Source organism: Anser anser (genome assembly GCF_964211835.1).
Source record: "Anser anser genome assembly, chromosome: 3".
NCBI classification, from domain to species: Eukaryota; Metazoa; Chordata; class Aves; order Anseriformes; family Anatidae; genus Anser; species Anser anser.
This window is the reverse complement of record NC_139722.1, coordinates 66291695-66315198: the sequence shown is the minus strand read 5'-3', so window position 1 is coordinate 66315198 and position 23504 is coordinate 66291695. Positions and strand designations below refer to the sequence as shown.

At 39.4% G+C, this 23504-nt stretch overlaps 1 protein-coding gene across 2 annotated transcripts in view; it reads left to right on the top strand.

Annotated features, from left to right (window-relative positions):
• The window catches only part of SNX9 (sorting nexin 9), a 61442-nt gene that overhangs the window by 8388 nt on the left and 29550 nt on the right, over positions 1-23504 (top strand). For both annotated transcript variants that reach the window (XM_083827748.1, XM_083827747.1), the window contains exons 2-4: positions 9030-9116; positions 11463-11537; positions 12518-12640. In XM_083827748.1, coding sequence (XP_083683874.1) covers positions 9030-9116; positions 11463-11537; positions 12518-12640 — 285 coding nt within the window. The remainder of the gene's footprint in view (positions 1-9029; positions 9117-11462; positions 11538-12517; positions 12641-23504) is intronic.

Below are 23504 nucleotides of genomic sequence, written 5' to 3'. Positions count from 1 at the left end.
TAGAAATGGTTCGATTATCAGGCTTTCATGAACTTTTTTTTTTTGCTTTTTTTTGTTTCTTGAAGGACTGAGAGATCACAAAACATTTAATGTCTTGATTAATGTTGGTTACTTGATTAACAGAGAATTTAGCAGAACTCCATGCTGAGGATCTGCTTTGCTGCATTTTAATTTTTTCTCTTGGATGTTTTCAGCTAGAATATTCCTGAGCACTTGTTTCCCAGTTAGTGTTATCAGTGTCTGGCCTTTTGGAGTTGTAAGGCTGCTCCATTCTGTAATTTACCTGCAGGTCGAGTTGTATTTGAAGTAGCATCGTTTTAGCATGCAGGTTGGGCGCTCTGCAAGTTCTTCATTCGCATCTAGGTTGGCCTCTGCAGCTGGCACATGGAGATGCACGACCAGTAATAGTGTGGTGAGTCTGCAAAGGCTTGACGTTCATTAGCCTGCCTTGGTGAAACTTCGCGTCTCTCTAATTATTGGGATAATTACAGTTCTGTAATCTCCTCTCACAGAGGAAGCACTCTTGTGTGACAACAGGCTGTCTTAATGAGTAGGTCAGGACATGACAGATTTTCTGGTGAATGCTGCAGGCATCTTCTCAAAACCTTTGCTTCTTCCTAGCTTTGTTCTTCAGGGATGGGTTTGCGAGGGTTTAATGCCAACAATTGCAAGGTCTCAGGCTAATACCAGAAGTCAACGTGGCAGGCTCCTGAAATACACAGATAAACTTTGGGTCGGCAAACAGCTGCAAGGGGGTAGTTTGATTGCAGAGACACGGTAGTGATTGAATCTGGGCAGAGATTGTAATCGCCCTTGAGATAAATGTATCCTGCCTAACATCCGTAAAACAAAGCCGTGCTGCGCTCACTGCAGTTGAGCGTGCTGGTGTAACTGGAATTAATCTTCTCAGGTTGGAAATTGTTTAGATGTGGACCTGTTACAGATCAGTATTCAGAAAGGAAAACACGAGGCAGTGTGGGCATGCAGAATAGTGCAGCAAATTGGTTTTGAAAAATGTCTTCTGACAGAGTTGGAGCTCCTCACCCATGGTTAAAGTATTGCAATACATTGTTAATTGGTAACTGGTTTGTAACTAATGCTTTGAACAAGAAGAAAAAAAAAACAGTTTGTGCTTAACCCAGTAGAAAGCTCAGATGTGATGAGCAGGAGTACCTAAGTCAGTATTTGGAAACATCTCTAAATCGCATGGGTACGATGCGTGTATTTCTGCAGCTGCATTTCCCTTGCTTCTGTACTGCCCGGGTGCGTGCAGATCCTGTTTTCTGGTTCCCCAATGCTCCATCAGTACATCTGTATGGGCACTGCAAAAGGTATCTGAGCACCTCTTTTGTTAAAACTTCAAAGTGCACCATGGCTCTTTTGCAAGTATCACATCTGAATGCTGCTTTTTAAAACTAACAACCTGCTTATGGGTGATCTGCAAGCTTCAAAATCCTTAAGCTTGGTCATGAGCGCGCAAATAAAACCTGCTGTGTTTTCCATTGTTCCTGGCAGTGGTTACCCACCCACCTGTATTGCTAACTGCAGGGAAAGGAGCTATAATTCCCTTTAACAGATCTTAAAATCTTAAAGTATTACGTTCCAACACTTGTAAGAGATCTTTAGCATAGGCTGATAACTCTGAGTCCTTATCATGCCTTGTAATGTTCAGCCCCAGATGGCTGAGCTGAGCAGTGGGGTCCCCGAGGTGTAGGAATTCACCTGAAGGCAAGCTCTCAGTGTGAGCGCTGCCTGTCGTGCTGGCCAGCAGTCTGGTTGTGTTGGCGCCGGGCGTGCCGATGTTTGCTTATGGGGAAGCAGCTATAAAGAAGTCCAGGGTCTGTAAATCAAGAATGAGGTACGTAACCAGAAGCAAGCAGGACTCATTTAACTGAATGCCTGTCGTCTTCTCTCTCTGAGAGCTGCTGGCAGTAGCTGAAGGGGCTCCTCGGGTCCCTTGCCCTCCTGGCCTTCCAAGCTCAGCCATGGTATCCCTGTATTTTGGCTCTGCCAAAGCTGCCTGTACTTCAGCTTGGTCCTTTCACAGAACTAGTACTCGCTGCAAGGAGTTAAGTGGTCTCCCTGCCCTATTTTTCTCATTGGGAAATGCCCTTAGATGTAAATAACCAGCTTTCCTCAGAAAGAACCTGTGCCAAGAGCCACGAGGAGCTTCCAGGGGTTATCAGCTGTGGGTGTGCCTGGGGAGGTTCTTTCAGCAAGTAAAAAGCCCTCTTCAGGAGCTTGCTCTTCCTCAGCTCTGAAGAGCCAGTCTGCCCTCACATAACAAAAGCACGAGTTGCTGAAGAAGGTTAATAAGCCATTGCCCTTATGACTAAAGAAAATGTTTTTCAAGTCTCTTTAGCACTTGAAAACTTGCTTAGTCATTTGTTTCTCACAGAAGAATGTGTAGAAGTAACTTTAAGGTATGCATATTACACCTTTATTCTAATTTTAAAGAGTTGTTGGTTTAAGCCACACGCGTTTTGGTGGGAATCAAGTATGTCAGTACCGTCCCTTACCTCATAAACACTTCAGACTTTGCACCTTGTACCTTTTGGAACCTTTTAATGCTCTGTTAACCTTTCCCTTGGATTACGAGGTAGGTCTTTTAATCCAGTGCCATTATTTAATTACGTATCTGCCTGAAGTCTTGGAGGCACGTGCAGCTTCTGAGGGAGAAGCGGAGTTCCCTGCCCTCTCCTCTTGTCTGCAAGCATGTTTTATTAGCAGGATGAAATGATGCAAGTCCTCGTTTCTTTGCTTTTTATCTGTGTTTAATTTGCTCCTAATGTGATTATAGTCAGCGTTGTTACCTCCAAATGACTAGCTGCAGGCTACTGGACTATTTTAGAGTTGAAAAATTGCTCAGAAGAAAGCGAGCCAGCAGGCCAAGAGAACACTTTTCAGTCTGGATTTGCAGAGTAATGGGGGGATCCTGCAGCTGCTGGGGGGACTTAGGGTAATGATAGCAGAAGGCTGTGATCTCTGCTGGTCCAGAAGAGGAGCTCTTCACTAAACGATATTTCACTTTTTGGGTGAGTTTGTTTTAATTCTGGTGTTGTTGAAAGCAAAAAAACCAACTGTGTTAGTAAAGAAATGTAGCACTCAAGGGAGCTTTTTATTAAACAAGTGAATTTTAGCTTTCAGTTGCTCTTTAATAAAATTGTAGTATGAAACAAATTTGAAGGGGTAGTTCAGTTTCTTCAGCCTGACGGGTTTGTCTGGGTAGGTGTTGAGCACACCTACAAGAACAGCAATGCCTAGCATTACACAAGCAATACACATTTTCTCAGTCTGCTCTGTATTAGTTTACACATTAAAATGATCCTAATCTTTTAATTTCTTTACTGTAGCCAAGACAGAAAGTAGCTACCTTTCCAGGCTGAAAGGCATAAGCACTTTCAGAGCCATGTGACGTTTCTTCTTAGGCTGTCCAAGTATGCACTTAATCCAGCAGTCTGATACAATTGTGATGGATGGACTAACATGAGGAGGCAATTTTGTTAAATCATGTCCCCAGATGCTGCAGTTGCTGCAATAAAAAACTGTTCAGTCCTGGAGTACTTTGGTGGCTTTTGGGTGAGCCTGGGTTTTAGAAAAAAAAGGGGGGAGAAGGTTAAGTATAGCTAAGTGATAGCCACTGATGGAAGTACACTGAGGTGGGAAAAAAGGGATGTCTCCTACTTTAATGTTCCTAAAGCATTTTTCTTGTTCCTCAGCTCTTCGGACACTGGTTGTTTTAATTCTTCACCTTCTCACAGTTCCCTTAGTAATAGCAACTGTGTGACTTAGCGAGCATCTTGACTTGCCTGAGAGCTCTTTTCGAAGGTGAGGGAGCATAGGAAAGAGAAGGGAGCCAGTTTATTGGATCTTCTGCACTGCTCACTGTCATGGCTATTTAAAATTATTAAGGAGTTTAGTTGAGAAGAAGTTGTTGAGAAGAAGAGTCCTAGCTCAAAAAAAGTCAGTGCTTTTTTTTTTTTTTTTGGAAGACATTTTGCCGGGCTTCCCAATTCATGATTTCTGCTTCTCTAGTGGGTTGCAGGTTTCTTCAAAAAGATTTATCTGCCCCAGTTACCTTCTGGAAAAATGATACAGAATTTGATCTTTCTATGAATCTGGGAATCACTGCTACCAGCAGCATAGAAAGTAGGACGCTATGCTGGAGAGCAAGCATGAATCTGCAGTCTACTGCTCTCATTTCTACTGTGATGTGATGCTGCAGTTGCCTTTAAGACAAGTGGCACCAAGCAGACTAAACTTGTGAATCCCTGTCCCTGGAGAAGTGCAATACCGAATGGCTGAAGCTCCGAATCATGTGCTATCTGCTAAAAGGAAGGCATGCATTTATTAGAGGAATTTCATGCTTTGAACCTTTTATGGACATTTTCTTTGCACTGTGTGCTGCTGCCAGCTATCCTAGAGAAGCTGTCATCTTGTGGTGTAAGTTCCTTAAACACTAACACGTGGCCGAAAACCATGACTCTGGCATAACACAAGATCTTTCTAATAGAATGAAATCCTGTCCACGGGGAAAGTGTTTTCAAAGATAAGTTCAAATTTTGGGTGGGTATCACTGACATGCTCCAGTTTTGATGCTGTTCTCGAATTTGTGCAGCTGGTGGGCTGTGCCTGTGCACATCAGGATTGTCAGACCTGGGGGTAAGCTGCTCTTCTGCCTGAGCTTGTCGTCTCACTGCTGATGCGCCTTAGAAAAGATGTAAAGGTTCCTTTTATGAGAAATAGGAGCAACTGTTCCCTCTCCTCCTCCAGGGTGCTGGGACAAGCAGAGAGGATCTGGTCCGCCAGGTTGCCTGTGGAAATCTCAAACTCACATATCGTAGTGATAATGCAGTCCTTCATTAGAATTTCATTTTAATGACTCTTGCAGCCAAATTCGCACTTAATTTATGCTAAGCATCTCGACATGCTGCCAGTTGCAGTTCCATAGCCTTATGTCTGTTTGCAGAAATCAGTTGGCAAGTGGTCGTGGTTATTTTTTTCCTCTTGGAAAGAAAGGGGGGTGGGAGGAGCAGAAGATGTGCAGGTCTGACAGATGTAAATAATGGATAAAAGCTAACTGCTCCAAACTTGCGGAGGAACAGCGCTTTGACTAGTCCAGGTACTGCTTTTCAATATGAAGAATCTTTGTATTTTAGACACTATTTAGTGCTAATAATGCTTAGACACTGTTACTGTTATTTTAAAAAGATGGCAATGATGATACTTAGTGTGAAGTCTAACTTCTGTAAATTCTAAGTCAGTAGATCTGTAACAGCAGCCCAGATGTGTAACTCAACAGCACGTGGAACCAGTTCCCGAGGATGCTGGTGTACCACTGAGAAGCATTAATTTCCATTTCTGAATGAGCTTTTCAGCAGTGTGGCATTTTCCTTCAATAAGGAGATCTCCTGTCTTTAATTTGCAGAGAAAACTGCCGTCTTCCTCTCCTTCCAGACAAACTATAATGTATGCTAAGCATCAGGTGTTTGTTTTTCTTCTTGTTAGGTGGTGAGCAGCAGGTACGTGTTTTGTGGTTTTGCAGTGTTCTGTAACTGAACCAATGGCCTTTATTCCGAGAACTGAACGTTTGAATCTCTGAAGTTCCTATCGTTCTTGGATTTTTAGATCCTTTTACATGTGATCAGATGTAAATATGAAGCAAAACAGTTACTGTAACACTTTTTTAAACTATGTTTTGAAGAAGTTATGTTTGTACGTTTGTGGTCATTTTGTATTATTTGGAATTGTCTTTGCTATTTCAGCAGTTCCCATTTTATAGGTGTTCAAAATGTCCATAAACTTTGACCTCATATCCAATGTATATATTGCAGTACCCAGGAGCTAAAATCTTTTTCTGGTTGAGTGCTTTCTTCTCTCCATATACGTCTGCTATTTTGCAATGATCTAGCTCTAAGCTATGAGTACCACTTGGATGCAACATCTGCGGCTAGTAAGTAGGAAATGGTTTATTGCCAAACCACACCATTTTCCTTTGTCATGTTTTGGAACTGATTGTCAAAAAATCAGATAGGTGTGGGGCTGTTGCCTCAGTGCAAGGAAATGCCAGAGGAAGGGCTTTTTCCACTGTTAACAATGCACTTATTAGATGGAGCGAGTCACCTATAAACTCAACCAATTATAATTTATAATTTTATAATAATCCATGTTTGTATTACTATGCATCCCTTTTTCAATTTGTCAAAATGCAGTAAGGCAAAAATTGAGTTTGCATTTTCTTCCCTTTTCCTATTTCTCTTTTAACAACTTCTGAAATAGGAATCTGGAGCAGGTGAATGGATAGATTTGGCACGAGGGCTTTATTAAATTCTGTGCATCTCTCTTGGTCTTTCCTTCCATACGTGCTAAATACTTCCAGATTTCTCTGCATAACTTAATCTCCTTGGAGAACAAAGTATTTGCACATGATATTTAAGTTATTAGACACAAATATTTTAGCTTTCCAGTCTGGTCATTACTGTAGGGTGTTGAGACACTTCTGAAGACTAAAAATTTGGTCATGTCCTGGTGAACTCCTATTTCCCATGAACAAAAGCCTCAACTTGATATCATCTTGTACTGCTTGAGGGATGCGAAGAAGGCTGCTTGCCCCACAGGCCAGATGCCCAAGCTGTGTTCAGGTGACTTGTGTAATGGGATATATATGGGTAACCTGCTGTAAAAATGACATGTTCAACACCTTTACGTCTTAATGCTGAGGGGAGAGGGCTGGTGAATGGTGCTTCTTACGTAAATTGTTCCTGCAGTTCAAAATGTATGTTTCTTATCTTCAATTTTATTGCTTTGAGGAGAGTAAGAAGGGTTGTTCTTCCATCTGCAGGGAGGCCTGATTTTCTGCTGGGAGGAAAGCAGTCGGTGGTGTTATTGAAAACAGTTTTCTCTTGGTCATCTTGGTTTTGCATGGTGTAATCCGAAAGTGCTGAAAGCCTCCTTTCTAAAGGAAGAAAAATAATAATAGGAAGCATTAAATGTGCTTAGGACACATGATTTTCTTAAACGTTGCACTTCTCTAGTAGAATAGACCAAGTGCTTGACTTGTGCACGTCGCTCCTGACTAGCTTTGTCAGCTGAGCTACAGGATGTGCTTTTTTCCTCTTTGTTTTTATTTACGCTGAAGTGAAGTATCTTGACCAGACAAATATTTCTACATGATACTTATGAAATTAAGATGTGAGGAACGGAAGCTGTGTTTTTTCTGGGATTATGTCAGAAGGGATGCCTGGAAGGGGATCATAACAACTTTCAGTTTTGAGGCTTGATGAATGTCTGTCTTCTGGTATCTTTTCCTTTTTTTTTTTTTTCTTTTTTCCTATTATATAGTTTGCTTTTAAGAGGAAATAATGATTTTACTGTGATATTTATGGCAAAAACCATTTGTTTCACTTTTTTCTTCCCCTGACCTCCAAGTGCAAGAAGGCCCTCATTGCTGTGGGCAGTATCTGACGTTGTTAGTAACGCTGTCATAAAATTGGTTTTTGTTTTTGGCATATTTCCTGCTGATAAAATATATATATTAATCCCTTTCTGCTGCTCATAATCTTATATGAGCTGGTGGGGAGGAGGTTTCTTTTCCTTGCTGTCCATTCTGTGGATTTGGGGCCTGTGAAACAAAGATTGCACTACCAGTTTTAGAGGCCTTTGTATACACACACAAATCTCTGAAACTTTGTTTTTAGAAATGACTTCTCTCCTAAACTTCAAGTTACTAAGGACTTTTTTTTTCTTGTTACTGGGTTTATAGCTTGTTATTTTAGTTGCACAAGTAAATCTATTTGTTAGCACTGTCTGGTAACACGTGTATTTTCCTGCTTGACTTTCTTGACCAGTCGTCTAGCTTTCTGTTTTGTTGCTCTGTGGTAAGCAGCATTGGCACCAATGGGATAAAATAAGTATTGAGCACTTCTGGGGCACCTGGCTAATGTGACAACTTGAGATATAAATTATAAGGTTTTTATTATTTATAAGTTCTGTTAGTGTGATGAGTTTTATTTCCAGGAAAGGTAAGCACAGATAAATTTTAAACCTGAGCAAACAAGACAGCATGAAACCCTTTATCTAATACGCTACTTTAATGGCAGAATCTTCCTTTAAGATTCTAGGGTGGATTACATGTGATTTTTATCAGATACTGTCTGCATCAATCTGAACAGTTTGTGAGGAAGTAGTCACTTTTAATTCCTGATAGCCTTCTATTACATTACCTTCCAATCTAAAGTAGAGAAGACAATGAAATGATAATTGGGAATATAACCTTACACCATGCCACAACTCTTTGTATATAGCAGCTCTGGTCTTTAAACATTAGACAACTTTGTCAGTGTTTCTAACAACATCTTTTTTAATGTGGTGCAATTGCAGAGTCAGTACACAGTAAAGACTTTTGTGTCTAAATACTTGAAAATTAAGTTGTTCTTTTTGTTTGTGTTTCTCCCCCCTGCCTGTGCCAGTATGTAACAGGCCCGCTCTGTTTGTGCGTTTCATAGAATAGTTCCTCCTGATTACTGAGAATCTCAAAACATCACTGTACGTATTACTATTTGTGTGCAGCAGTGATTACTCACATGTGCAATCACTTCTGATTTCCTCTGTCCGAATTGCTTGCTCTATGAAACAGTCCCCTTTACCCAAATTGGAGTTGGAATGTGTCTTGTAGAATAAAATATTAATTGGATTGTTTGCTAAAGTTAGAAGCCCTTCCTTCTTCCCCTTGGAAAAAGCTGTACAGACAATTTTGGACAGGGCAGAGAACAACAAGTTTAATATTGTGAATCTTCCAGGAAAAAAGTGGTCATCTGTAAGAGCTGTGCAGGAGATTTTCGTCTCGTAAAGTTTGCATTAGTGTTCAGTTTGGAGTCCTAATTTAGGAGATATTAGCTTCCACCGTGCTGAGTTGCTCTTCATACATCCAGCCCCTCCCCACCTAGTATTTCTGCTATTTAACAATGAGTCTTCTGTGCAGTCATCTAAATAACATGGAAGGCTCACTGGTGTGTTCTTTTCGCTTATAGGCTCGTGTTATGTATGACTTTGCTGCTGAGCCTGGAAACAACGAGCTGACCGTCAGTGAAGGGGAGATCATCATAATTACCAACCCGGTAAGAAAAATGCCATGGAAACAGGGCTTCACTGCAGTGTCCTGACCTAATTCAGCAGGTGAAGGAAAAGATGTGCTAGGTGACTCCGTGAATCTGTGACTACCTTCCACTGAAGAAGTAGTACACAAACTAAAACCAAAGAATTTTCTAATAGTGTTGTGGAAACAAATGCAATGAGCATGATTGTGGAGGTCAGGGGCCCTCTCAGCCTGTGCCTACACACTTTGGAATTTGTTGCTCAGCTTTTTTATTCTGCTAAATAGAGCAGAGTGCCAAGGCAGAAAGAGCTAATGATAGTGATACCCTTTACATCTGGGTGTTGTCTTTTTTTTTGTGCCTTGTGTTCCACATTTTGTGTTTATGTAGTCTCTCACGTTTGCCACTTGAATTTAAATAATTCTGACATGCCAGCTCCCTTAAAGGTTTTGCATTTTTTAATTAATGACTTCAGTATTCCAAGTTTCTTTAAAGAACTTGTCACAAAATTTCTAAATATGTACATTCTTCCATAGTGAAAGCAATGTGCACAAGGTACAGGGAAGGAGTGGGGAAAATATTAAGGTAATACTACCAAGGAAAATTTCAATTATTCTTAAAGTATGTTTGAGCAGGGCTATTTGATTTATTAATGTCAGCGTGCTTTTATTCTCCTATATAATTCTTACAATTGAACAGAAGTGTTAGTTGAATCTTCTGTGCTTCTGAATCTTTAGTGATATGGCTCAATGAATAGGCTTTATTTTTGAAACAAACAAAATCCCCTCATCTGGATGTCAGATTTTATTTATCTGGTTGCATAGGAAATGTACAGACGAAACAAATTTTTGAAAGAACATAATCGTGTATAATCCTGATACTTTTTAATTCCACTGACTTTAAATATTTGAAGCAGATATTTAATGGAATCAGCACCCTCTTGAATAGGATGCTGTACTGTAGCAGAGGTAACTTTTTAAATAATTCAGAAGTTTTATGTTGTTTCACAATAAATAGTTTACAGCTTTTAAATTTGCTCTTGCTGAAAAAGCTGTCTGTGTGAGAAGATAATAACCCAAAACCAAGTAAAAAATTATTTCATGCTGCCTATGACTAAACTGTGGCATAGATTGCCACAAAGGTTCTAGATCTTTTTTGATGTAATAAGTTTATAGAGAGCAATGGCATAAGTCATGGAATTCCATTGTTGGAATGCTAATAAGCGCGGTGGTACTAATGTGACTTCTGTCTGAAGATGTAATTACCCCTGTAGATTAACCAAACCAGTTGAATTTTTAATCTGAGATATCTACTTGTTTGTGTTCTTAAGTGTAGTCTTTTAGGTATATAAGAAAAAGCAGTTGAAAGTTTGTTATTTCAATAACTGGTTGGTCTTTACTATTTAAACTCATAAATACATAAGCAGACTTCTCTTTATTATGTGCAGGATTATAGAAAATTTCAAAGTAAAAGAAGAAAATTGTGCATAAACGAATATATCGGTTAAAAAGCAGATTAAGAACCTGAAATTCAGTAATTGCTGTCCAGCATATGTGGTTCCAGTTCTCAGGTCTGAATTAGCTTGACATGTAACTCTGTTCAAGAAACAGTTTGATTTTTTTTGATTTTTTTTTAAACAGAACTGGCTTATTCCAGATAATGCTGTCTTGGAATTGACTTTGCTTAACTGCAAAGTTCTGCAAAGGCTTTCCAGTGTATGTAGAATGTGTTTAAAAAAAAAAAAAAGCCAATAGCAGGTTGCACCACTGAGGTCTGAACTGTGTTAGCTTTTTCCAAAGTGATAGTCTGAGACCTGCCTCTGTGGTATTAAATGTAAAGTAGGAGTGTCTCCAGATGCTGTGTAGCATGTGCCTCTGACCTTTGAGATTATCCTTACTGTTCTTGTGCTATAGCTGCCTCTCATCACACTCCTGCACCTTCCACACGTGAAGTCCAGACTATACAAATGTTACCAGTAGCTTAATTCCCTGAGTCTCCTTTATAATCTGTTGAATAAAATGAATGCTTTGGGAACAGCATTCTAATAGCTGTATTTTGATGATGGCTGTGCACAGAATTGGCTGTGCATAATGCATAAATGATTGAGTGCTCAAAATTAAGCTTTTTCCCCTCATGCATGTTAAAGTCCTCAATAGCCATGTGAAACAATCATGGCCTGTGTCCTGTTTAAATAAGTATCTGCTTATTCAGCAACTTTAAGCGAGCTTGTTCATGGTCATATAGTCAGACCTGTCTATTGAACCTTGCGTTCCACATTTAATAGCAAGCCAGTGCTCCCTTCTGAGTTTAAAGCATGCTGTGGGATCCATCTAGCAAAAGTATTTCCATATTGTTTTTTTTTTTTTTTAGGATGTCGGTGGAGGCTGGTTAGAAGGAAAAAACAGCCAAGGAGAGAGAGGACTTGTTCCAACAGATTATGTTGAGGTAAGCGACTGCATCGCTACGCACTAAGAAAGCAGCACTACTGAAGAAGCAACCCTTTGGTTTGCTGATCAAACTCCTAATGCTCAAATGTGAAACTTCCAGTGTTAAAGCTCAGAATGTACATTACTGAAGCAGCTGTAGCTGACTTTGGAGATCAGTGCAAACATGTCATCTAAAGCTACTGTGCTTCTTAGTGGTTTCCCAAGAAATGCAACAGGAGGTTAACCATAGTGAATATCAGTGATCTGCAGAACGTGACCTATTTTGAGTTTGTTTCTGGTTTTCTGTCTCGTGATCCAATGATTTTGTTTTGTCTGAAGATGCAGATGTAGAAGTGGAGTGAGTAATACAAGTTACACTGGTGTTGCTGTGGCTGACTTGCCACATGCTCATTAATCTCTAGAATGGAACTGCATTTCAGGGGCTCAGGATATGGGATCCCAAATCCAGGGACTGTTCAGTTCATCATCTTCCTGAGAGCCTGTACTGTCTCTTCAGTATTGATCTACTCTTTGCTTAAGGACTGCTGTTAATGGGGTGGGGATGGAACAGGTCTCTGAAAGTAAAGCCTGGAATCTAATTCACTCTTGGAACACATGGTGTCTGCAGGTTGGCAGCTTACTGTATTCAGTTTGTTAGCTTCTAAGTAGCTTTTAGCTCTCCAAATTTGTTATCCCAAACTGATCATCTGAGTATTGAGTTCCCAATCTCCAAGCAGTAACGTTAGCTACCTTGTTAATCCCTTGTTAATTTATAGATAGGTGTCTACTGCCACAAATATGTTATGCTATAATGCAAACCAGTTCTACCTGTTGTGGAAATAAATCCTCTAGATTTACTTCAGTCAACTTCTTGTAAAAGGTGCTATTGAATTTGAATTCAGGGTGTATGCTGCCATCATAACATCTAGTGTTAGAAGATTATATGTAATTGGATCAATGGAAGCATAAAAAAATCTCTTGCAACTTTTTCCATTTCAGATTATAACCGACAGTACAAAAGATGGAATTAGTTGTGGTAACTCATTAGCTGACCAAGCCTTTTTTGATTCCCTCTCTTCAAATACAGCTCAGACCAACTCGGCTGCAAAAAGCAGTAATCAGGTATGTCTCCGGGTTTTTTGGCAACAGTGGGCATGGCAGGTTCTGTTGGCATAACTGCTTGCACTTCTCCATTGTGCTGTACCATATTTGTGAACCCTCATAAAAGTACTAATTTAAATAATTGTGTTTTCCCTAGGGATCACTTCTGTTGAATGTTAGTGGTGTGTATGTCTCTTCAGCTACTGTCACTGCTGGAAAAAGGAGCATTCTACCACTTTCAAAAATAGAGCATTTTATTTTTTTTTCCTGTCTGCAACCATATAAATCCGTGACTACCTCAGTCTTTGTACCCCAGTTGTGTGTAAATCACTCTTGGTAACTTTTGTTAATATGCTTACCTTTTTAAGAAACCATGCCTCTCCTTTCTTTTCCTTCTCCTTTTTTTTTTTTTTAATTTCTACTATAATTGAGCGTTCTACGCATCATCAGCCAGTGATGTATATACATCTTGTTCAGAATTTGAGTAAGGTTTGTTTCTTTGATTAAAAAAAGATAAAGTAATTTCAGGCATTATTTCTAGTTTATTGAAGAAGAGGCTGACTTTGTTCTTGCTGGAAGACTGTTTTCCTTTCCTTTTCTCCCTTTTTCCTTTATTCACAGCTTTTTGTCCGTTGTCAATTTATCAAGCAGCAAGTATTTGGTTTCATGTTGCATATCCGAGGGCAGACATCATCTTAAACACAGGCTGTTTGTTATGGTCTACGCATTACTGCATGTCTTACACGTAGGAACAGTTAAACATGTCAAAGTCCATAGGTCAATAGGAGAATGAAACCTGCTCTTTCCATCAGCAGCATGCAAAGGTTTCAGGTGTTGGAAAGTAAATGCTTCACTCATTGTAGCAGCTGGGAACACACCTAGTTCATAGAACACTTAAAAAACAGTTATTAGTTTTCTTAACTGTAACTTGCACTACCGGGACTTTGAGATGAAGTGAGATCTCTTGAAAAGTGTATATCGACTGTCATGCAGAAATGCCCCATGTAACAGTTCATTGACTATATGGCATTTCATTTATGCTTCCTTGTATGGGCTAGACAATGCCAGGGGTAATACAAGACTTCCCAAGCTTTTATTTAAAAGTTTCTAACTGTTCTTCAGTGATCATTTGTAGTTTGCTTTGTTGTGACTGTCTAAAAGAAAAGGTGGTAGAGTAGGGGGGAGATCCTAGTGGTACTTGTAAGTGCTCCCTGATGGCATGCTCCAGGCAAAGTCATGGGAGGAAAAGTTAAAAACAAAGGTATCTGTTTTGTGGGAAATAAAGAATTAATGTGTCAGTGTAGTTTTGGAAGATGAATTTTTAGAGGAGGGAGAAGCTTGAAAATGCAGGGATCATAGGATCAGTAGTTTACTGACTCTGTAATACAAACAAATTTGCCGTTTCTTCGTAAGTTTCGGAATGGAGTAACTTCAGGTGAACAGCTTGTCTCGTCTCTGTCAGTAAATTATTCTTATTTGTCTGATCCCTCTCCATTATTCTTCAAATGCTTCGTGAGACAGTTTGGAGAACCTGTGTACCACGGTGTATTACAGTAAAATTATACTGCTAACGTCAATAGGAGAGAGGGGAGGGTGCGCCTGGATGCAGGCAAGGTCATGCAAGATGTGGGGGAAACTAATCAATTCTCTCAGGCTAGTATGTTTGTTTTTTTTGTTTTCCTGCTTTTTCATTACAGAAACCATCCTGTTGCATGGTCAGGATTTTGTCATGATTTCAGTTTTCTCAAGTTTTTTCTTTTAACTGAGTTCAGTAAACTGCTGTTCTGGTGTATGTATATATTCTAGAAAAGCAGTAGGTCTTGCTTTGAAGTTTTTTCAGCTTCTGACATTCATCTGGTAGCCTGTTCCTATAGTTTATTGGTAATAAGAATTTAATTTGTAAACTGAGCAGTCTGGCTTCAGCTTTTGGCTGTTATGCCTTTCTCCCAGATTAGAGAGCTCTGTAGTATGTGATATTTTCTCCCTGCAAAAGTTCTATGGTTAATTGCCCTCATGATTAAGAAGCTCTATCTGTTTGCTGCTTCATGTAAGAAGTTTTTCCTTCCACGAAAAGCTGCCTTCTGCGATCTTTCTGATCTTGTGACTCATCTGTAAAATGAAGATACTGGAATTTTATGCATTCCTCCTGTGTACATCACATGACTCAAAACAGAGGTTTAATATTGCTGTTCTGGTATAGAAAAGCCTGATATACTGAAAGATTGCATCGGCTCTTGTGGTGTTGCATCACGAGGTCAGAGTTGTTCATCCACTGCATACATGCTTCTCTTTTAGAGCTGTTGCCTCTAAGAATACAGCCTTCTACTTTCTGGGTGCAGAAGCTTTTCCTTGATGCAGTACTCCACACTCAGTTGTGTTAACATTGTTTAATGTGAGTTTGTTTAGGCACTCTGGATTCAACTGTATTCAGATGCACAGTTGCAAGCAATTGACTTACTATTTTCAAGTTGATTTAATGAGTGACTGAGTCAATATACAAAGTCCTTCATCTACAAATGCAATTTGCATGTTCTGGCTCTGGAGGGCATAGAAATATGACAAATTAGTTGCTAATGTAAACAGAATTGATGAAGGAAGTGCTACAGTAGTGGAAACTACAATGTTCATAGGTACAGTCTTGTGCACTGAATAAGAAATGTCAGCATTCCTAACTGCTGACATTTTGTTACCTGCCACTTTATAGTAGCATGGGATTTCAAGCTTATTACAATAAGATTTTATAAAAGCACTTGTAAATGAACAGGGTGTTCTTAGGATTTTTCTTACTACTGCTGTATTAAAGTCACTTTAAAGTACATATAATCATATAACATTCACAGCCCCCCTATTTTAGTAAGGCAAAAAGACATCTTAATTCTTGAAATGCCTACAGTTCTTCTAACAGTAAGGAAAAACATGGACTCTCACACAGTCTTTCAGTACCAAACCATATTAAAAATAATAGATTTATCTAAGTTAGCGTGTTGGGTTATTTGGTTCCCTTTTTTAGGAGACCTGCTTTTATCAAGAAGCAATGCTGTATATGATACAGAACCTTAAATCACGACAGTTTTCCCAAATCGGTTCCTGTGCGTGCATCTCAAAACAAACAAAAAAAACTCTAAATTGTTCCCTCTATCTACACCCATCCCCTTTTGCTTTCCAGACAAACAACAGATCTTTGGTTTCCCACTATGGACCATTTTTCTTTTTGGTATTTAAAAAACCACAACACATCGGCATGAACAGTGCTGCCTGTCTTTCCTTTTCTAAGATGTTTTGTTGTCATTTAGCAAATTGTCTCCTGAGAAATAATTAGTAAGCAATACATAACGGAGTTCTACTTCCTTTTTTTTTTTTCCACTGAGAAATATATAATGACCACAGCAACATTTTGGTGTTGTGCTATACCTGGGTTTGCCACAAATGTAAAATGACAATAGAAATGGAGCACAGAGGTACTTCCTAAAGAGAAGGAAAGAATTTGGCACAACTTGGCAGTTTACTCTTCCTCAGTTAATTCCTGGAGTCAGTAGTGTCTCAGCAATAAATGTCTTGGTAGAACTTGCAGCTGCTCCTTAAAGGAGTCTTAAGCAGATAACAGAGACTCACGCCTAGATAGCCAGGAAGAGGTGAATGTTTCCAAGAACTATGTGTAGAAAACACTGGGGGAGATGAAAGCAACCAGAGGAAGCACTAAAGCTAATTATATGCAAACAAGGAAAAAAATTACTGAATGTGACTATTTTTACACCTAGAGAAGAAAAGCAGATATGAGATCTTAATGTTACATCTCCCCATCATGTTCGTGGTTTCATGTCTGAAAAGCCTGTGGAAAACGCTAGTCAACAAAACATAATTGAAGTAACCCCTAGCTGGCAAAGATGGAGGCTGTTAAATGTCTTGACCTTGTAGCTCTTACACAAAGGAAGTAAAGGAATGAAAAGTTTTTCTTCTCTGTCAACCCACTGTTCCTCTGAGTGATAATTCGGGCTTGCTAATTTGTAGTCATTTGAAATAACCAGTGAGTAACTATATCAGCACTCAGGTTTTTTGTTTGTTAGAATTGCATATATACATTAAAGAAAGTTGCCTGTGAACTTTTCTGGTGTTAAAATAACACTGGCAATAATGGTACTGGAATGAATTTAAATTATTGTAATACATCAAACCTGAAATTTCTCAATTCTGATGAAAGACAAGTGGTATTTTTTTTTTCTTGTGCTGAATTGTTTCCAGGGGCTGTAGCACAACAGAGATCCTTTTAGGCACTTTTGTTTAATAGTATTTCCTATTGCAATTGACTAAGAAGCTAGCTTGGTTGTATTTAGAGTGTTGGTACTTAAATTATGTATGGAAATACAAGCATTAATCTAAAATTCCTTCTGAGTAGTCTCTTCTGTTTTTTTTGTGTGTGTGTGTTTGGGAATCTGCACTTGAGAGATCAAGAATATTGCTTCTTGAGATAGATGCACTTGCATTTATTTTGCACGTGTTCCGGGTTCAGAAACTGCTATTTTAACAGTGACGATCTTTCTCCATTCTGAACCACAACTTGTGGTGTTTTTTCATTTATTTAAATTAACATGTTTTAAAAGTTGTGACCAAAGGGAAGCTTGCCATTTTTAAATGGTGTATATCTGACTAAATTACAATTACGTTGGTCCAAACTAGTTCTCCTTTTTACAAAGCTAAGCCTTTTTTGTCTGAGCAGTAGTCTCACTAGTGGTATGTAAACAAACTGTATGTACAGTTAGTCACAATGTAGTCCTGCTACCTGCAGCCTGTGTTGCATGTTTGAACACAGAAGTGCTAAAGACTTCAACATACTATATTTTAGCATGTATGGTTTCTACTCCCTCCTCCTTACAGCTTAACATCAAGTCTTTTTTTCTCCCTCTGAAGAATCAAAAATCAGTATTAAAAATGCATAAATGAAGTTAAAGTGGAATACTGCCTATCAGTTTCGGTGTGGAAGTGGATCACCAGCTATATATGTAAGAGCTGTAGATGTGGCTTCACAGTACTTAAGATATAAAAGTAGTCCTTGTAACTAACCATAAGTTGCGTTTGTAGAGGAGTTTGTTCCCTTTTCTTGACGTTGATTTTCTGATCACTGCCAAGTCCACTTCTGTATAAAGATGACTGTACAGCTCTTTTAGTTCTTGGTAAAATATGTATTCTGCAAGTTAGCTTTTTTGTGAATTGCAGATTTGTCAGTTAATTCCAGAGTGACCTTGGTGAACCCACATGTAGTATGTCTTAAGATATGTTGTAGGCTGACCAACAAGGGCCCAGGAGTAGGTACAGGAAGCAATTAACAGAAACCTCTTGTTCATCTTGTCTTATCCACTGGGAAGTGAAATCACTTGGGATGGTTTCTCTCCCAGTTGAAGAGTACAAAAATATATGGACTCTCTTAAGTGTAGAAGATTCTTTCCCTTCAGAATACTGTGGGACTTCTGTATGGGCGGGATGAATCAGCAATAGTAAAAAACCATCTAGTTTGGTGCGCAGGAACTGAGGCAACTCTTAAGTTACGAGATGTGTAGGACATACGTTGTTGAACATGCATATGGAGGACACTGAGAAAGCTATTCCCATAGTTGTACTTCATATCTTTTCCAATTGTTGCAGCATAATGCAAGGTGTAGTCATTAATTTGTATACCATGCCTGCCCAGAACTGCTATGAAAAGCACTAGATATTACGAGTTAAGAAAATAAATAGAATTATAGTGTTCTTACTAGGAGTGCATGATTCTGCTGCTGTGGAAATTGACACACATGTTACTGCGTTCCTGTGAGAGCGTTTCCATTTTCTGATATTGCTACGTGTGTGCAGTGAGGTACGAGTATTGTGGGAAATGTGTGACTCACTCATGTTCGGTTGAGTCCAGTCTGTCTTGTTAAACCAGTATGCTAAAGTATCTTATAACACATGCAGGTAGGATCACCATGGAAGTTGCAGTTGTAATTTTTGATGGACTTTGGAAACATGCTTCCCTAAATAAAAAACCTTGACTCTGTGTAAATGTGTATTTTTGCAAGTTTTTAAGCGCACACAGAGGTAACTTTACATTAATCATCTCTTGAAGGGTTTAGTGTAAAAGATGTCTAAAGAAGCACAAGCAAAGCTAGTGGGTTAGAACTATTGGTAAGCCACAAAAATACCCGGTGTTTTATGCTAGTTTGCTGGTTTTCGTGATTAGTAACTTCCAGTTCCTGTTACAGATGATGACACTACAACATCCTTCATTGCTACGTGTAGTTTGAAATCAACGCTTTTTTCCCAACGTCTAAGTCACAATACTGCACTCAGACTTGTATCAGGAATTTGTGACCAACTCTTTTTAGCAAAAACACCAGGCAGCTTATGACTTCCATAAAACACTGGAAACACTGGCTTGCTTGCCTTGGAATGAAATGCATTCATGTACTAAAAAATAACTGTCCAAAATAAGGCAGTGGTTATACCTGTCCAAATTACAGAGCTGTCTTTTTTGAGTTTCCCAGTGGAATAAAGGCTCAGGCAGCACGTTGTTAAACTATAGATCACTCTTCATCTTCATCACGCACCCATACCATCAAGCAAAATCTGAATGTTCCTGAAATAATCTTCTCACAATTTAGTGTTTGCATGCTCTCTCGTAGACTTGTTTTCGTTTGATTTCTTGTTTTGTGAGCTAGCCTTGTGGCGTGTGTGGTTCCAGCAGTATACTGTTTCTGATTTTTAAGTTTCTTCTTGCTCGTTAAATGTTTTTTACTTTTAAGGTGATATCTGTAGCATTTGTAATTGAGAGTGATAATCTGAAAAGTCTTGGCTAGTCACACTCTTCAACTTTCCTCCTCCAGAAAGGACAACACGGGAAACCCATGTTTTCTGTTACCTAAATAAATAAATAAATAAATAGAGATAAAGCCTTGCTTAATCTTTGTAGCCTGACCTTTGGATGTCTTGAGAACATCAAGGAGGAACAGGGAGTTTTTCTTCTGTTTCTGGCTTTGCTGTGACTGCTGTTTGAAAAACTGTCTGAAATTCCTCACCTGTGTATTGAGAAGAAGCCATTAGGGGCTGAAATGAAGTCGAGAGAAGACAAGAATATGGAGGTGACTTGGTTGCCGTTTACATATTCCTGTGTGGATAACAAAAACAGAAGCTTGAGAGAACCTCACTGAATAAACACATACGGGATTTTTAGTGACAAAGTTGAAGCTAAGCAGACTTGAGAGGGGAAAAAAAAATGACTTCCTCTAAGCAGTGAGGGTGACAATAGACGTGCTTTTTCCCTTGCCTCACCCGATCACTGAGGTGTGGGGTGGTTTTTGCTGTTTTTTCCTCTCTCGAGTCTAAATGATGTATCCTATAAAGTCCATGCTCTGTCACAAACATGTTTTTTTTGAGTTAAATCAGAAGTTAATAGATGGAAATCCACCGTGAAGCAGCTTCTAGGCTACTTTGTCAGTGAATAACTTCACAGATAAAGAAATGGGATTGGAATTGGGAAAATAACAAAAAACGAACTGCTTTGCTCTTAGTGCTATGGTAGTAACCCAGTTCTTCCACCTGAATGCAAGGAGTGTCCTGTGGGTGGGCCTTGGCTACGTATAACATGCAAGCAGGCAAAGTCCAACTCCTTTACAGGGACTGCTTTTTGGGAAAGTGGAGGTGGGGGCTGAAAGCCGGGATGCTGGGTAATGGTTTGCTCTGGAAGGAAGTAACGATGACAGGAGCAGCTGAGGAACAAATACGTTCTTTGGACAGCATTGCTGCTGCCTTGTCAGCTGCGTCTGGAGGTCCTCTCCTGTGTTTATCAGCAGGAATGTTCCTGTATGCGAGTCCAAAAGGTTGGTTGTCCCTTAGGCAAGCCTGTTCCCACTTTTCGTTTTTCCTAGAGGATTTCTTTAAGGAGAAAACGTGTTCAAATGGTGCAGTAGAAAAGAGGGTCTTCCTTCAGGAGTTAAAAGAGGTGCCCACAATGCCAAGGTAATGATTTACCAGGAAGTAATCCTGGACATAAAACATCGTGGGCATGACAGCCACTTCAGTATCTGTTCATGTGCACGCTTGCTCCATGGTAAATATAGCTAGTGAACACAGCTGGGTGATGGCTGCAGAGCAGGCTTTTCAGCCTTCAAGTTCCTTCTTGAAGAAAGAAGGTTGACTTTTTTTAAGGTGACTGTCTGTTTACTCTTTGTACGTATCTGTTCAGAGGCGCTGTTATCTAAAGAACTTGAGGTTAATAATGTCTGAATATGCCGAACACTTTGCCTTAGTTGTGTGCATGGAGACAGCTGTAAAACTGGACGATAGCGAAGATATCACTTCTTGTTTCATTCATGATTCACTTGTTGAAGATACTGACTTTCCATCTCCAAGCTGAGGATTTTCCTGTTGTGGTGGAATTATTTTCCTCATTCAACTATAATTAGATCTTTAAAAACACACTAGACTTCTCCCCTCCATCCCCCAGCAGTAACGATCTGGTTCTAAAGTGAATTTGAATCTGCACTTGAAGGAAGACTCTTAACATATTTAGCAATGTGTTGCCTCTATTGTCTTTTCCCCAAATAGCTTTTTTGTTCTAGTTTTTCTCCTAGAGCAGTAGGAGTGAGCCAAGCAAGGCAGTAGTAGTATACACCAGGGAAAACTGGCTGCCTTTAAGGAGTTTATCCTTGAATTTAATCTGTTTACTTGTTTGATGTTACCTTGAGGAGCAGAGATGTAACATTTCATTTGAAGGTTGATTACTTTCTTAACTGTGCATGGTGTGGCATTTCTCTTTTGCGCATTTGCATTGAGATTGCTTTATGTACTTGGATGTTAGGTGTGCTCTGTCAACTTCTATTGACTAAATAGTTTCTTGAAAGGACTTTTCCTCTTTTCTGTGCTGACTAAAGAAAGATCAAAAGATTATCAATTTCAGTTATGGAAAACTGAAAGGTGAGAACTTGTAATTTAATCACTTATAAAATACTTGCTGGCTTAATTAAGGTTTATTCAACCGGAGCTAAGCCGCAGAAATGGTTTCTCTTATGGAATTTGTCAGCTGCTGAGATCTGCAGAACTGCTGAATGGAGCAGAGATTACCCCTTTAATAAATGCTGTGTCTTTGCATGGGCCTCCATGGTGTTGTGGGGGACTTTGAGGATAGGAGGCTTTTGGATTGCTTAACCCTTCTCCACATTTACTGATTTTTGGCTTCCACTTAGAAGTGTCCACAGCATGTCTGTATCTGGGCAAACATTTGATGAAACATGAAAGGAGACCTGTAAATGCTCCTTGGGACATATTGTCTATGTACATATTCCTAACCCATCTCTCACCCTCTTCCCCCGTGCCTTTGAAAGAACTGTGGGCCCTTCAGCTGAAAGAAGCTGAGTGAGAACATCATATTCCACACTTTTTATAGCCTGGGCATGATGTGCCCAGGAGAAAGAGCTTACCCCTGAGCTTCCTCAGACACCTCAGAGGTAAAACTCTGATTTGAGTAGTTCTTCCATATAGGCACAGATGTAAAACATCTCAAAGAGTCATTGAAGTAATCTACTTCCTCTTGCTGTATAGCATTTAATGTATATCAGCAACTGTCTGCAAGTTCAGTGATGATGATCAGTTCTGACAGTCATTCTTCAGTGCTGTACTCAATATTATTGCCTCCCCCTTGTTTTGCAGCCGATCTTAAGGTTTTGCTGCCACCCACTCATGTACCAGATTTCACATGAACCGCAGAGAAGAGGAAAACTTTACTCAGCCTCTTGGCAATCATCCCACTTCTGGGCTTTCATTTGCCAGTGATCAGCACAACATATATTGCAGAAGTATATGCAAATGAATATTATGTAAACTACTCTTTTCTAGATGCTCTAAGTTATGTTAGAGTAGGAACACTTTTCGATGTGGTTGAGCTCCAACATGTGTGTCTTTCTTCATCAAAGATGATGAACTCTGATGGCATGTATTTTTTTTCACTATGTAACCTTGTATGAGGTGAGCATCATAGGATGAGCAGGCTGGTACCCTGTAAGCTACCAGCAACTTGTTTGTGATTGCTGAGAGTAGCGCTGTGTGTCAGCTATCCAAGAATTAGGTAGACCTCAACTATATAGCTCCACTAGTCTCCTAGGGAGTAACGTGCCTATGTTCTTGCATCAGTTTCATTAAAAAATAAAATAAAATTGTAGAGTATATAAAATAAAAGTGTAGAAGCTGTCCAATAGCTCTCTGTCAGTTCCTAGATACCCACTGCTGCCTAGTTTGTTTATTTCTCTTGAATCTTCTGAATGATAATTTTCCCTCATCTTGAAGTTTTGGCCTTGATTTCCAGTTTCTGAGGACTCTGTGCCTGAAGAGCACGTGCTGTGCGATATCAACAACATAGGTCCAAAGCATTATCAAGCCTTACGGGTTTGGTAGTGTCTTTCAAATCTTGGTGGCAGGAGGCTTTGTTTTAGGGGAACCTAAAGCAAGAGCTCACATTCCTAAGGATTACCTCAAAGAACTATTGAAAACTAATGGATCAGCATAACTAGAGCTGTGTGTGATAGAAAAGAGTGTTTGTTTTTCTGAGTGGTGGGTAAAGTGTGGTGTTCTTACTATAACAGCAGCTTTGACATTTGGTAGCGTTAAGAAGTATAAACAAGAAAGTCACAGGTGCAGCTGTTTAAGTTTTGTGTATGTGCATTTTTTTAATGGATTGAATACCTGGAAAAACTTGTAACGTTTACCTCCTGAGCATTTGTTTGTTGCACAAACAATTTTTTTTTGCTCTTGTTGCTTATCAGAGAATGTTTCAAACTTGTGTAACACACCAGTTCTTACTCAGAAATTTGCAGAAAAATGGACTTACTGGTAAGCTGAAATAAGAATGGAAAATTTCAGTGAA